This window comes from Canis lupus, chromosome 21 (genome assembly GCF_003254725.2).
Source record: "Canis lupus dingo isolate Sandy chromosome 21, ASM325472v2, whole genome shotgun sequence".
Lineage (NCBI taxonomy): Eukaryota > Metazoa > Chordata > Mammalia > Carnivora > Canidae > Canis > Canis lupus.
The window spans coordinates 32,931,244-32,947,813 of NC_064263.1; the positions used below are offsets into that span (position 1 = coordinate 32,931,244).

Below are 16,570 nucleotides of genomic sequence, written 5' to 3' on the forward strand. Positions count from 1 at the left end.
TTTTTTTTTTTTATGGCCACGTGTTCTTAATGCCTCTCCCCCTGCTGAGAATCCACTGAACTAATAGAGGAATAAGAAAGGTATAGACCCAAAGCAAAGAGAACAAAAGGGAGGCCACCAGCAGAGTTGTCTACAAATTCACGAAGGAACAGGAAGCTGTGGCAAACCAGAACATAGGAAGCCCACATCTGGGGAAGGGGTCCCTCTGCACTGGAACCAAAGAGGCTCAGAGTTCAAAAATGGGAAACACAGGGAAGGCCAGATCTGGGTCTGTAAGTCCCTATAAAAAAGGCTCCAGCCCCTCCCTACCCACCCAGAGCCCAGAGCAGGCTCACACTTGGTGCTGTGGTTTGCAGCACCTTTTCTGAAAAACTTGGCAGATTGTCCATTACATTTCACCTGAAACATCTAGTCATGTTTGAAATGTTTTCTATTTAAAGATTAGAATCAGGAATGTGAGCGTTTGAAGAGACCTTAGAGCTCACCCAGCCCAACCCACTTATTTTGCCAGGCGAGGAAGGTAAAACTGCCCAGTAGCAGGGTCTGGACTCATTCTCAGGCCTCCAGATCTTCCATACTCTGTGCTTCCCCTCAAAAATCATAGAGGGTAGGGGAGGTCCCTAGAGGTGACCCTCCCCAGCCCCTTCCCCTCTGTCCCTCTTGCTCCCCTCCCCACAGCAGAGCAGAGGCACCTTCCAAGCGGTGAATGCATGTGTGCTGATTGTCACTCAGGAAAAATCCCTCCTTGCAGCGGCACTCGTAGCTCCCCATGACGTTTACACAGGTGTGCTGGCAGCCACCATTGTTCTCCAGGCACTCGTCCACATCTGGAGGGAGAGGAGGATTAGCCTTTGCTTTTGTGACTTTTTCAAATGCCCTCCCCTCCCGGCAGCTCAGGGACACCTGCTAAGCAGAGATGAGGTCCCTCTTCCTTCTCTGCATCACAGAACGGAAGTCAGCAGGGACCCCAGACTGCAGAGATCTCAAGATCCCTTAACCAGGCCTCCCACACGAACACAAGAAAGTCAATTCAGTAAATATTTATAGAACACCTTCTCTTTCCAAAGTATGGGGCTGGAGGAGACAGTAAAACACAAATGAGTAGGATCAAATTCTTCTGCTCTAGGAGCATGTCCCTCAGCAGAGGGAAAGAGACAAACATACAAGTAATTGTAAGAGACAGCAAAAGGTGGCACAGAGGAAAAAGAGGTTACCTGGTTGTGCGGTATCAGGATGGATTTTATGGAAAAGCTGATGAAAGATGGGCCCTACAGGATGTCTTCAGTTCTAAATCAGGAGAACGGATTCTAGGCAAAAGAAAGGGCATGAGCATAGTGCAGGTGCTGGGGAGCATGGAGTATGCCCAGATAAGGGTGGCCATTCAATGGAGCTGGAGCACAGGTACATGTAGGTAAGTTCCAGGAGATGAAGCTGGGAATACATTGAGTCACACCATGGAGGGACCTTGAATACCAGGCAAAGAAGTTCCACCTTGATTTGAGAGGCAGCTGCAAACCACTGCAGCATGAGTAACATGGTTGGACCCTTGAGTTGGGAAGAAGGTGGTAGCCAAGGGTAGGACACAAGGAAGGAAAAGAATCAAAAGCCTGGGAGTCTGGCTTCACAGGTGTACCTCAAATAGCCTCAGCTGGGACAAGACCTGGGGCTTGGCCAGGGGGTGCCTAGGAAAGAAGAAATAGAAGAGGACTGTGGGCAAGGTGCCTGCAGGGTGGAGAACCACATGAGCATTGGATGGGGGCGCCGAGAAACATGAAGACCAGAGCTGGGTGGGGAAGTGAAGGTGGAGATGTGCTTGGACCCAACCATGGTAGGGAGGTGGTGTATGTGAGATGCTGATAGTCAGCCCTTGGTCCAGGAGGCAGTGGGAAACCTGAATCTGGTGTTGTAAAGCCACCTCTGAATGCTGTTTACTTTTGGTGGCCTGACAAAGTGGGTGTCAGTGAGGAAGCCAAAGGCAGGAGAGGGAAGGAAGAGAAGGGCTGCAGTGAGCACACAGCCAGAGGTAGAAGTCAGGAGAATGCCAGGGGCAGGAGGAGGGAGAGGAGATACCAGAAGCCCCAGAGAAGGAGCCATGAAAGACAGAAAGGCAGTGAGTCCTCCTCCAACTACCTTCCACCACCTCCCAGGGTAGAGTTAAAGGACCTTCCTGCCACTGTGTCATACATTACTCTGTGCACAGCCCCATCAATACACTTAACACATCGCATTCTCAAATCTTTTTTTAATTTGTACCTTTTGACACCTCATAGCTTTCACTTACCCATCTCCACTAGACTGCTGACTTCTTAAGGACAGAGATTTTTGTTGTATTTAGCACAGCCCTGGACACTGCAGGTGTACATTAATTGTTCAATGCATGAACAAAAAAGCAGGAGAGCATAGCATCACCAGAGCCAAAGCAGATGAAACTTCCAGAAAAATCTCAGATATGACAAAGGCTCAAGGAGAAGGCTGGTATAAAAACTATTTATTTTGGGGCTCCTAGGTGGCTCAGTTGGTTAAGCATCTGACTCTTGATTTTAGCTCAGGTCATGATCTCAGAGTTGAGGGATCAAGCTCCACATCAGGCTCTGTGCTCAGCATGGAATCTGCTTCTCCCTTGCCCTCTGCTCCTCCCCCTGCTCACTTGTGCTAATTCTCTCTCTCTCTCTCTCTCTCAAATAAAGAAATTAAATCTAAAAAAATTAATAAAAGCCATTTATTTCTCCAGCCTGATTTCCCATGTGCCTATCACTAGCTTCTGGGCACATCCATAACAAGAAAATTCACATTTAAATATCTGTTATCTGGTTTCAAGCTTCAGATCTTACAGTCATGCATCCTCCCACACTACCAGGCAGATGTCTTTCTAAACTGATGGGACTCAGGCCATCCCCTCAAGCCTAACAAACTTGCCCTTCTCTATGCCAAAGAGTAAAGAGAGCACATTCCAAAGGATAAGCCACACTGGAACACATCTGGCTAAGGTGTTCCATGGTGAGGACTCATGGTGAGCAGGAGAGATCTGTTTTCCTGCATTCCAAATCCTGGATTGTTTTTGTTTTTGTTTTGTTTTTAAGATTTTATTTATTTATTCATGAGGGACAAAGAGAGAGAGAAAGAGAGAGAGAGAGGCAGAGACATAGGCAGAGGGAGAAGCAGGCTCCATGCAGGGAGCCTGACATGGGACTGGATCCCGGGGCCTCCAGGATCAGGCCCTGGGCCGAAGGCGGCACTAAATCACTGAGCCAGCCGGGTTGCCCATGAATTGGTTTTGAGTAAAGGTATACTCCCCTCTGAGCTGCCACCCACCCACCCTGCATTTAACCTACTATTCCTTTCTCCAAAGCCATTAGAAATGTGTCATTGAGTTGGGTAATGTACTCTGACTGGATTAACATAAAAGTGTGTGTGTTCACATGCACATGCACAAAGAGGTTATCATGCACTTGACGAGTTTCTTCAGACTACAAGACAGTGGTTCTCAATTCCAACAGCATGTTAGCACCCAGATGCCTGGACTCCACCTCCTGAGACATTGATCTAATTATTCTTGTATGAGACCTAGGCAATGGTGTTATTTTAAACTTCTTGAATAATTCTAATGTACAGCCAGAGCTGAGAACCACTGCCACAACACTGAATAGATAGGAAGTACTCCTAGACACTCAATAAATAGAAACTGAATTCAGACAGGTGAGCTATGTGAAAGAGCTGCATTTCATTTTTCAGGCTCATAGGCCTTCAGGATCTTGGAAGACTTTGGGTCTGGTGCCAGAGTTAAGTGGTATTTGTACTGTGTAAATTCTGGCTAATATATTTGTGGCTAACGTGTGATAAAAGGCCAAGGAGCAGTCAATGGTCAACCCAGAGAATGCAGGAAAGTGCTGCTCCTGAAAAGTTTTGGCTCTGAACTTCCTTATCACAAAATGCTTCAGCCCTCTCAAGTCTAAATGGCACAGAAATTACTGTCTGCTGGTCCTGCTTTTCTTACTATACCACTTCATTTGCTCATGGCTTCCTTTAAAAGATCTTTATCCCTGCAGATACTCAGTATATTTCTGCTGGGCACAAGCTTGCTACCAAGGCCACAAAGAGACCCCAAGGACAGGAAATGGAGATAGTCTGCTGAAATATCTGTGTAAACAGCCAAGGGAAGAAAAGACTCTGGGCCTCAGGATTTCTGAGCTGGCCTTTACTCAGAACCACCCAACCCAAACCTGGCCCAGGTCCTTAAACCCTGGATGGTTTAGTCTCTTGCTCTTAGGAAGCTCACACGTTCCCCAGGCACAACCTGGAGTTTAAGCACAACTATGATGACTGGATCTGCCAGTAGATATAAGTTCCCCAAAATGCCACTCTTGGCAAGTCAAAAGGAAATGTGAAATTTCCCCCCAGAAAATGGTAAAAATAGAACAAAGCCCCCAAAACACACTGTGTGCTTCCCCAAAAATTACACTCTGAAAATAACTTTATTGGGATTTTTTGTGCATGTTTTTGTTTTTGAGTTTTTAATTAATTTCAATTGACTGCTATTATCAGGATTGTCTCTCTAGTGTCTTTTCATGGTCCTGATTGCCCTAGACAGTCTGCAAAGGGGTTAGTGAGCCCTCAGCCCTCAATCAAATCTTCCTGACAGCTGCAGGCTTGGAAAGCCAAGTGTTCTGACCCAAAGACTGACCTCTCACACAGCGTGCAAACAGGAAGGGACAGGATCTCTATCAAGACGGGGTTCTAGGTGACATTGAAGTGGGATAAACGCCATACAAGGGTTGATTCCCAGATGGGAAAGTATCCTTCTCCACCACTCAAAAAACAAGCTCCGTCTATTCTTATCTAGTGACTTTTATGCTGATCTCAAAGCATTTAATCAAGCAGCCACTCTGCCGTACTATAACGGGCATCTCAGTAGCTGTCCCCCTGTGTCAGGGTCTGGCTGAAGTTACTCCTTGGTCAGCCAAGCAGACATCAGCAAGTTAACCACTTAAAGGGTTAAGGGACCCTGATGCCCTCTGTCTCCCATGATGTCCTCCTGTACAACTGGTAGCACCAGCCTTAAAATGCAAACAGACCACAGATACCTGTCTGCCAGGTGTGCTGCATCCTCTAAGATGATTCAATACTCAGCCCTATCCAATTATTTGCTGTTTCTGAATTCTTTTTTATTCCTGGCATAAGCAACCAACACAAACAATGTCCTTTGGAGCCCCTAACTCAGAGACTAAAACTCCAACAGATGTTTCTGTTTTGGGGAATAATAGGAGGATGTTAATGGAAGGTTTCTGTTTGAACTTTTCTGTCTCTTAAGAAAAAAGGGGGTGAGGTTACCTGGCTGAGATCCAATCATACATTTAGAATAGTCTCACATTTGGAATTTTCAGAATAAGGAGTTTTACCTAATTCTAGGATAGAGATACACCATTAAAGAAACTGTTATAAGTCTTTTAACACAAGATCAGAGATCTTGAAGGTGACAAGTCAATGCTAGAAATAAGTAACAACAATGATGTCCATCTCCTTAGACTAATGGAGAATTGATATCATGAATGATCATAAAAACTAAAACACTTTACCTGGTTTTCTATCAGGGAATGTGATTTCTAGGGGGCCAGAAAACACAAGTCTCTGATCCCCTTTTTGTTTTAATAAGTATGTTTTCATCAAAGGAAACAAAAGGGTGGTGTGCCAGAGGGTAGGTGAAGGAGGTCTGCCATTTCCAACCATTTTCCTTACCAAGACAATTATGACCATCATGAGCCAACATGAAGCCATCAAAACAAGTGCAGCGATAATTGCCTGGAATATTCAAACAGTCATGGACACAGCCTCCGTTGAGTTCATTTTCACATTCATCAATATCTGAAGAATAAAAGAGAAGTAAGCCAGACTGGGGCCATTTCTTTAGGATGGAGATATACATATTTAACTTCTAATCAGTCATCCCGCTTCTAGGAATCTACTCTGAAGATACAGCTCCAACAGTAGGAAAAATATTATGCACAAGGTTATTCACTGCAGTATTGTTTGTAATCACAAAATACTAGAAACAGACTAAGTGCCCATATATAGGAAAGTAGTTGAAGAACTATCCAATGAAGTACCATGCAGCTGTTGGAAAAAAAAAAAAAAAAAAAGAATGAGAAAGATATCGATGAACTTATTTGGGGTGATTTCTAGGATATACTACTAAATTAAAATAATCAGGGGGATCCCTGGGTGGCTCAGTGGTTTAGCACCTGCCTTAGTCTCAGGACATGACCCTGGAGTCCCGGGATCAAGTCCCACGTCCGGGCTCCCTGCATGGAGCCTGCTTCTCCCTCTGCCTGTGTCTCTGCCTCTCTCTCTCTCTATGTCTATCATGAATAAATAAATAAAATCTTTTTAAATTAATTAATTAATTAATTAATTAATTAATTAAAATGATCAAAATCCAAGAATATCTGAAGTTTGTTATCATGTAAAAAAATAAGGGAATATGAAAAATACACCCATTCTAGCGTGCTTTTTGGTAGACTTGACAAGCTTATCCTAAAATGTATACAGAAATGCAAAAGACTCAGAAGAATCAAAACAATATTGAAAAAGTAGAACTTTCTTTTGATTTGGAGGACTTTCACTTAACAAAAAGCTACAGTTATCAAGACAGTGTGGTACAGGCATAAAGGAAAACATACAGATCAATGGAACAGGACAGAGAGTCTAGAAATAAACCATTATATTTATGCTCACTTGATTATCGACAAGAATGCTAAGGCAATTTATTGGGAGAAATGATAGTCTTTTCAATAAATAGTGCTGAGACAACTGAATATCCATATGCAAAATGATGAATTTAGACCTCACACCTACACAAAAATCAACTCAAAATAGATCAGGGACCTAAATGTAAGAGCTAAAACTATAAAACTTTTAAGAAAAAACTAAAGCTTTTATGAGAAAAATCTGAGACATTGGATTAGGTAAAGATTTCTTAGCTATAACACCAAACACACAAGTCATAAATTTTTAAATTAATAAGTTGGAGTTTATAAAAAATTCAAAACTTTAATATTTGCAAATCACGTACCTTGTAAAGGACTTACAAAGAATTATCACAGCAATAATAAGACAAACAACCCAATTTCAGAATGGGCAAATGATTTGAATAGACATTTCACCAAAGATGATATACAAATGGGTAATAAGCATATGAAAAATGGTCAGTATTGTTAATTATTATTGGAATTCAAATTGAAACCACAGTGTGATACCATTTCACACTCACTAGAACAGTTTTGATTTTAAAAAAGAGAAAAACAGGGATCTCTGGGTGGCTCAGCAGTTTAGCACCTGCCTTCTGCCCGGGGCGTGATCCTGGAGACCCGGGATCGAGTCTCACGTCAGGCTCCCTGCATGGGGCCTGCTTCTCCCTCTGCCTGTGTCTCTGCCTCTCTCTGTGTCTCTCCTGAATAAATAAATAAAATCTTAAAAAAGAAAAACCAAGAGTTGATGGAGAATTTTTAAAAATAAATAAAAATAAAAATAAAAATAAAAAAGAGAAAAACAAATGTTGATGAGGATGTGGAGAAATGGGAACCCTCATACCTTGCTGATGGTAATGTAAGATAGCATAACCACTTTGGAAACAGTGTAGCAGTTTCTTAAAAGGTTAAACATAAATTTCACATGCAATCTAGAAATGTCTATATACTTCTAAGTATATATGTAAGAGAAATGAAAAATTATATCCACACAAAGATGTGCAGGTAAATGTTCATAGCAACATTATATATGATAGCCCAAAAGTAGAAAAAACCCACATATCCATCAATTGGTGAATGGATAAACAAAATATGGCATATCCATACAATAGAATACTAGTCAATAGTAAAAAGGAATAAAATGCCAGTACAGGCTACAACATGGATGAATCTCAAAAACATGCTAGGTGAAGGAAGCCAAAAGCAAAATACCACATATTGTATGATTCTATTTATATGAAATATCCAGAAAAGGCAAATCTGTACAGACAGGAAGTAGACTAGTGGTTGTCCAAAGCTGGGGCTGGGAATGGGGGATCTTACTGAGATAAGGAATATGTTTGAAAACTATATTATGTGATAGTTGCACGGCTGACTCAGTTAATTTATTCAAAATCATTGATTTGTACACTTAGTTTGAATTGGTCAATTTTATGGTTAGAATTCACTTAAGTAGTTAAAAAGAATATACACATTTATCAGGGCACCAGGGTGTCTCAGTCAGTTAAGCATCTGACTCTTGATTTCAGCTCAGGTCATGATTTTTTTTTTTTTAAGATTTTATTTTATTTATTTATTCATAGAGATGCAGAGAGAGAGAGAGAGAGAGAGGCAGAGACACAGGCAGAGGGAGAAGCAGGCTCCATGCAGAGAGCCTGACGTAGGACTCAATCCAGGGTCTCCAGGATCATGCCCTGGGCTGCAGGCGGCGCCAAACCGCTGTACCACCGGGGCTGCCCTCAGGTCATGATTTTAGAGTTACAAGATGAAGTCCCGCATCAGGCTCCATACCAAGCATGAAGCCTGCTTAAGATTCTCTCTTTCCCTCTCCCTTGGCCCTGCGCCCCACCATTCATGCTTGTTCTCTCTCTTTCTCTCTCATCTTCTGAAAGAAAGAAAGAAGGAAGGAAGGAAGGAAGGAAGGAAGGAAGGAAGGAAGGAAGAAGGAAGGAAGGAAGGAAGGAAGAAGGAAGGAAGGAAGGAAGAAGAAGAAGAAGAGAGAAGAAGAAGAAGAAGAAGAAGAAGAAGAAGAAGAAAGAAAGAAAAGAAGAACAGAAAGAAAGAAAGAAAGAAAGAAAGAAAGAAAGAAAGAAAGAAAGAACCAGTTAATGAGCAAAAGAAATCTAGGAAGCATGAAGGATAAAACAGAAATTAGAGAGTTTTGTGATCCATGGTGCGTGGGAAAAGGATGAAAAGGAGGAATGTGAAACAGGGGAACAGAAATAGGGAGAGGGAGTATTACTCCCTCTGAGTATGGCATTTTTATAGTTTTGACTCTTGGAACCATAGTGATATATGCATGAATACATACAGACATACATAAGGACATACATTTTTATGTACATACATATATATGTATATATGTACATACATACAGTCAACCAGTGTACAGAGGTGGGGGGGAACAAATAAAAATGGGATACAAAGAGAAACAAATGAACTTAGCTGTATAACAAATGAATAACAACCACATTGAGGGAAATGTAGGAAAAAGTATTAGCCAAGTAACTTTGGAAACATCTTGACTAAATGTTGTACGGCTAAAAATAAAAACAGCTATATACAGATACTGTCCTCTAATTAGTAAATCTGTTTTACTTGCAAGACTATGGATTAGTAGCTTTGTAAATTATTTATGTGTATACTTGGATTGAACAAACAGGTAACTAACTATATCACAGATAATGAGAGCCACCTTTCTCACCGTTGGAGAAAGAAGTTATGAATAAGCAAAGAGACAGACTGAGTAACTCTTGTGGCATTGCTTTGGAATCCAAAACATCAGTGTAAAGTCATTGTTTTTAAAATATGTACAAATACATATATATATGGACTAAATATAGATAAATGTATATGTGTGGGTTAGGATGCATACATATGTTTCCTAGGTCTGTGTACTGAGAAAGCCGAAGAACAATGACATCCCAGTAACAATGAGAACACCAAGCATCCAGACTTTGGTTTCTATGCACCATTTTCCAATCAAAGGAACCAGAGCTCCTTGTAGAAGTGGTTGGTTCCAGAGCAGAGGAAGGGAAAATACAAGATGTGTCTGTGACATCTTATGGTACCAGAAAACAAGATGAGGTCTCATCCTCTCAAAAATGGATGAGACCATGTCAAAAGGCCACAGGAAATAATATGAAGGAGCTCCCAATGGCTAAAGCTGGAATAATTTGAGCTCAAAACAAATTACTATACATATAATTAAATACCCATGAGTCCATTCTGGCATAAATACATAAATCAATGCATAAATAAACAGGGGAGAAGCAAAATATCTTCCTTACAGAGAATTTCAGTTAAAAAATGTATATCAAATTATCAGTTATTATATCATAGTAATAACTGTTACAGGCAAGATCCACAGTTGGATGCTCAAATCAGTGGGCAAAGACTTGAGAAGGAACAGGATATTAGCATAGACAAATTATCTGCCCTAAGATGTGTGTTTATTGCAAAAGGGAAAAATAGTAACTTTGCAGTGGAGAAATCCAAGACGCACCATCTCAACTAGATGATCAAAGTTAATATCACCAGTAATGGGGCATATTAATGTCATGTGCCTCTCCCACCATGAAATGTGCTAAAAAGCACACAGCACCTCTATGGTAGCCTTGTCAAAATCTTTACTTTTTGTATTACTACAATACATAATCTTAATTTTATCATGAGAAAACATACAACATTCTCTTATTGTGCCAATTCCTACTGTATCAATTCTTATTATGAAAAAAAAAAACATAAGGCAAACAAAAGAACTCAGCTGTATTCATCCAAAGTGTCCAAGTCATGAAAAACTAGGAAGGACAGGAACTGTAACAGATTGGAGGAGACAGAGGAGACACAACAACTAAATGTTATGTGGGACTCTGAATTGGAATGGCCTGGGGAGTGGTGGGGAGAAGGGAGAACATTAAGAAAAAACTGGTGAAATCTGAATCTATAGTTTAGTTAGACGTACTGTGCCGATGTTAATTGGTTAATTTCCTGGTTTTGATATTGTACTATGGTTATATAAGTTGTTAACGTCAGGGTAAGATAATTGAAGGGCATATGTGAATTCTGCATTAGTTTGGCAACTTTCCTGAAATTTAAAATAATTCCAAAATAAAATGTGCTTTTAAAAAACACAGCTCTGGGTGCCTGGGTGGCCCAGTCAGTTAAGCATCTGCCTTCGGCTCAGGTGGTGATCCCAGGGTCGTGGGACAGACTCTCACATCAGACTGCCTGCTCAATGGGGAGTCTGCTTCTCTCTCTCCTCCTGCCCCCCCCAACTTGTGCTCTCTCTCTCTCAAATAAATAAATAAATAAATAAATAAATAAATAAATAATCTTTTAAAAATTTATAAAAACAGAAAAAAACCCACAAAAATACAGCTCCTTAATTAAAAGGCCAAGTTTAGATTCATTCTTGTTAAATTTGATTCATTCAGTTCTCTAAATAGAAAAGAACCATATAATGATCACTGACCACTGAAATACCCCCATCCCCAAAGTCTGAGATATAAACAAAAATAATTTAGAATAAAACTTCACTTATTCAAAGACACCTTGGAATCATATTATTTTCAAGATACTTATCAGGGCCAATATTTTCATTTCTCCAACATTTTGGCAGAAGAAACTTTATAGAGGATAAAATTCTGGTCACTCTAGGCAAACCCAGTTCCCATCCTTATACTTAAACAGTAACAGTGAAGCTGACAAAAATCACAGCATAAATGATACCATGGGTTGGACTCAAGAGGTTTAAACCATTAAGTGAAGGAACACCCATAAAAGAATTACATCTTTAAATATCTATATCTTGGAATCCTTGTAATCTTCATTTTCTCTCCTTTTCCTTTTTTTTTTTTTTTTTTTCCTTTTCCTTTTTGAAAGAAAGTTTCTGCTTCTCGACTCTTGCATCAAGAAATCCAAACTAAAGAGGGACATCCTTACTCACTAACTTTATAGGTATTCAAAAATACTACAAGTATGTAAAAGATCATATTCCTCTGGAGTTTTAGTTTTAAATGACACTACAAAGAATATATGCTCCCTGCTAACAGTGATTACCTATGGATAAAGGGATAAGAGGGTCTTTAATTTTGTTTCATACATTTTCTATAATGTTTGACTTTTCATAATAACAATAAATGTTATTATTTTATTATTATTATTTTTAAAGATTTTATTTATTTATTCATGAGAGATACAGAGAGAGCGAGAGAGAGGCAGAGACACAGGCAGAGGGAGAAGCAGGCCCCATGCAGGGAGCCTGACATGGGACTCGATCCTGAGTCTCCAGGATCAGGTCCTGGGCTGAAGGCGGTGCTAAACCACTGAGCCACCCGGGCTGCCCAATATTATTATTTTAACGCCAATTTAGATATATAAAAGCAACAACTCTGGTCAATCATTAGTTATTTTAAACTAAATACTTGACTTTTCAATGAAAAATTGTCAGCGATTCAATTTCATGTGCCCTAATGTCAAGCCCAACAACTAAGAATAAGGAAATTCTTGCCACCTGTCATTCTACGTCTCTTACTAAGTATGTCCTCTACCTCAAAGAAACGTTGGCATAGTGTCTGCCCCCTCCCATTCCCAGAGAGTATACAGTGACTAGAAAATCGGTGAAAAAGTAAACAATTTTTTCCCCAAGCAGAGTACCAACATGTGTGAATTCCAGTACTATAAGTAGAATATTTAATACAGTGAGGAAATGGTACAGAGGAATCTGCAAAGATATGTTTCAGGGAGAGGCAGCCTTTTGGCCTCCCATGATGTAATAAGACAGAGAGAGGGAAAGGTGGTTATCTGTCTCTGGAAGAACATGATCTTAGAGAAACACAAAGACTTTAAGGATGGACTACCAACCCCATCTGCTATGAACCTGACCAGAAGTACACTTCCTCTGATAGGAGAAGCAAATTTTTCACCTTGTGCACAAAGGAAAGTATAAGTAACAGGATTTCTCACCCACCAAAGAAGGACACCAGGAGGTTGAGTGAATACAAGAGATATGGGTCCAGGGACAGAGCTAGGGTAAATCCTGACTTTCTTCAACCTGCAGGTTAGCTGTGTGATTATGGCCACAAGCCCCCTTCCCAATTCCCCTGCCTCAGTGTCTCACATCTGAGGGACGGGAATGGCTCAGAGCTCCCTGAAGGGCCCTGCCAGCTCCAACATGCCATGATTCCATCCCCAGGAATCTCCTTCTCCTATGAGTGCTCAGTCTTTGCCCAGTTCTGGATTTCAGTGTTCGTGACACTGGCCCAGAACACAAGATGGCAGAGTCCAGACTAGAGGCTCTACTGATCTAGAATTCTAAGGGCTTAAAATATCCCTCTGCACATCTTTCCAGGGTGAACATGCAGCTCCAAGTGAGACAGGCCCTTGGTATAGCTTCTAAAGCTTAGAAGGTCACAATGCCAAACAGCCCAAAGCCATGAGCAAGATGGAGCCTCCAGAGCCAGCAGGGGAGGGCAGGACTCCTGCACTCAGACTCCAGGGCAAGGGTGTAAATTGCCCCAGGAAGGTGCATGATCAGTTCTTTTCTGGCTGGCATGGCTCTCCTGATCAATATGGTTGTTGACTTTCTGCCCCCAAACTGACTGGGACCAAAAATAGTAAAACACCTCTTTTCCTTTTCACAAGCTAGATGAATGTTTCAGAAACACATAAAACTACATGATCAGCTCTAGGGAAGACCTGATGTTCCTAGTGCGTTAAAGGTCTGGAATGTAGTTCAGAAGGTGGGTGGTATGAGCTAGGGGGTAGTAGAGCAGCACTTTTACCAACATGAGTGGCCACTGCAAGAGCTAAGGGGGTGGGAAGCTTCACCTGCCTGGCTCATTTACCACCAGTCCCCAGGCCACTTACCCTCACACTGCCTGCCCTCCCCTTGGTAGCCAGGCTTGCAGGAGCACTTGTAGGAGGTGAGTGTATTCTGACAGATGGCATTGGTGTGACAGTCATCTAGTCCTTGGGCACACTCGTCCACATCTGCAAAAGAGCACAGCAAGCTCCTGGTATGGTGCCCTGAGCCCTTCATGATCTGGCTTCCGCCCTCTTCTAGCCTCATGCCCCATCAGCCCACCCCAACTCTCTCCTCCTCAGCTAAACTCCTCAGGAGCCCCTGGGACGAACTGTACCACTTCCAGGCTCCTGCTTCCAGGCGCAGCCTGTTTCTGCTCACTAGACTACTCGCCCACACACCCTTCCCACTCAGCCCCAATCTACCACCTCCAGGAAGCCTATCATGATCCCCCAGTGTAGGGGGTGTCCCCCACAACCTGCTCCCATATTTATCTCCTTTCATAGTGTATATTATACAGGACTGTCACTGCTTTCCTGCCTGTCCTCCCCTCTAGATGGTGTCTTGATTACAGACTCTGTGTCCTTGATGTCGAGCACAGTGCCTGGCACATGAGCAGTCAGCAATAAATGCCTATTGAAGGAAAAGACAAAGGTTGGCAAAACAAACAAACAAACAAAAAACCCAAAATGCTGAAAACGAAGCAGTGTCAGCTTTCTCTCAAGGTCTGGGGTTTGGGAGGGGGAAAGCTTGCCCTGGGCTCCGAGCACACCATGCTGTGCTCTCAGGCGGTGCAAAGTGGGAATGGTTTCGGCACCCCATCAACCTCTGCCCACCCTCTCCACCTGGAAGTCGGCCTTGGTTTAAGTATTTCCTGGGTTGACACCACTCAGGATGTTAATTAAAAACAAAAGTTTTGAAAACACTGCGAGTGCAGTTAGCGCAGAACGCCCAGAGTAGGCATCTGCGGCCGCCGGGAAGCCCGGGGTGTTGCGCTGACGATACTCCCGGATCCCCAGCCCGCGCCTGCTTCGCAGATAGAAAACTCTCTGGAGCCCACCCTGGAGCGCACGGAATTTCCCGGCTCCAGGAGAAAGAGGAGCGAAGCTGCCACGACCCCACGTACGTACGCCGGCCGCGACCCTCAGTTTCCCCATCCACGCAAATGAGGAGCTGGCCCCGAGCCCGGTGCCTCCGTCCTTCCCAGCGGGCGGGAGTCCGACCAGCAGGCCGCCTTCGGGGACGGCAACTGTCATCGGCCCCGGGTCCGAAGCCGGCTGCGCCCTCAGGCCCCGGCCTCTGCGCGAGCGGTGGTGGCGCCTTGGCCTGGCGGGCGGGTGAGGCCCCGGGGGGTCGGGGGCCACGCGGAGCTCCCGCAGCCAAGCCCCGGCCCGGCCCGGCCCGCGCGCCCGCCCGCCCGCCCCAGGTGCGTGCCGAGCCCCGGGAGCTGCGGGCACTCACCCTCCGGCGGCCCCGGGGCGCGGCCGGGGCGGCGCGGGACGGCGGCGGTCGGCGGCGGCGGCGGCAGCAGCAGCAGCAGCCCCAGCAGCAGCAGCAGCGCCCAGGCCGTCCCGGGGCAGCCGCGGCCCACGGCCCCCATGGATGGCGCAGCGGCTGCGGGCGGAGGCGGCGAGCGAGGCGGCGGCTCCGGGAGGTGTGTGCGGGCGCCCTGCCCGCCGCGCTCTGACACCCCCGGCCCGGCCCCGCCCGGCCCCCGAGCCCCGGCCTCATTTTCACACGGTCCTCCCCGGGCCGGGGCGGGCGGTGCGGGGGGCAGTGCCGCCCCTCCCGGCCGCCCCCTCCCCTGCGGGCGCGGGGCGGAGGGGGCGCGGCCGGCCGCGGTGGCTGGAGGGCGGCTGCCAGCCTGGCCGGGCGGGACCGCGGCCCCAGGGCAGGCCCGGCACCAAACCTGCGGCGCCGCACCCCTGCCGGCTCCAGCCCCCAGAGCCTCGTGCTCTGCCTGTTCGCAGTGTCCTACAACTTGACCCAGTCCCTCTTGTGAGGCAAATAGCACTCTGGCCTGAAATAGGAGGCTCCAGAAAGTGTCCTATGGTCCCAGATGCCTAAAGCCGCTTGGGACGGTAACGTGGTTGGAGTGAGAGTAATTCCACTTACTTCTGACCCTCAGGAGACCCAGGGGAGAGGACATCAGCTTGCTGCTCACCTTGACGTGCACTCTGCACCTTTCTCCATGCCGTCCAACCCAGGCCTTCTGTGATCCCCGGCCCAAGCAGTGGCCCACCTGTCCCACTGCCCCGCTGCCCCGCATGCTTAGACTGTTCCTCTCTGGTACAATGCTGGGCCTACAATCACAGCAGGAAATGTTCATCTCCCAGGACTCTAATTAAATATATCTAGAGGACAGCCTAAAAGGTGAAGGGAAAAGGGGCTAGAGGTCAAAGGTGAGCCACCAGGGACAAGAGCCAGCACAAATTTTGCCTGGGTTGCAGATGGTATCTATGACCACCTGAACTCATAAACATCAGGTCTGACCAGCTGCAAATACAGACAGCACCATCAGCTGGCTTTCCAACAAGCTAGTCCTTAAAAGGGAACATGTGCATACCTCCCCTTGCCACCGATGATGGAGCCCACTACACTTGGCATGGAGCACTTGAGGAACAAATGTAGTAACAATTCTGAGATGCTGTTGTTAAACATCACACTGAGGGGTTTTAATCAGAGCGTCTCTTTATTTATTACATTTTCTCCTATGCATACATATACATACATACATACATGTATGTTTGTATGCATGTATATATATTTATACAGGAGAAAATTTAATAATGAATATATATGAATAGTGTATCTATCTATCTATCTGTCTATCTATGAATACAAACACACACACACACACACACACACACACACACACACACCCCTTTGGCAATCAGAAAAAAATAAACATAAAAAAATCCCACCTAGCTCAAGCATAAGAACATGTCTTCCTAGGATCCATCCAATTCCCAGAGCGCCCCCTTTGTAGCACACCCCCCACCATCCCCACAGCCCCATCTGTTGC

The 16,570-nt window shown here is 44.4% G+C and overlaps 1 protein-coding gene across 3 annotated transcripts in view; it reads right to left on the minus strand.

Annotated features, from left to right (window-relative positions):
* SCUBE2 (signal peptide, CUB domain and EGF like domain containing 2) overlaps positions 1–15,160 on the minus strand; it is a 63,648-nt gene extending 48,488 nt beyond the window's left edge. For 2 of the 3 annotated variants that reach the window (XM_025459436.3, XM_025459431.3), the window contains exons 1-4: positions 15,007–15,160; positions 13,611–13,733; positions 5,734–5,859; positions 693–827 (exon numbers count right to left, since the gene is read on the minus strand). In XM_025459436.3, the coding sequence (XP_025315221.3) occupies positions 693–827; positions 5,734–5,859; positions 13,611–13,733; positions 15,007–15,145 (523 nt within the window). In that variant the 5' untranslated portion in view covers positions 15,146–15,160. Of the gene's footprint in view, positions 1–692; positions 828–5,733; positions 5,860–13,610; positions 13,734–14,121; positions 14,180–15,006 lie in introns of those variants that run through there. The other variant, XM_035704212.2, reaches the window with a different exon arrangement.
* Positions 15,161–16,570: the final 1,410 nt, after the last annotated feature.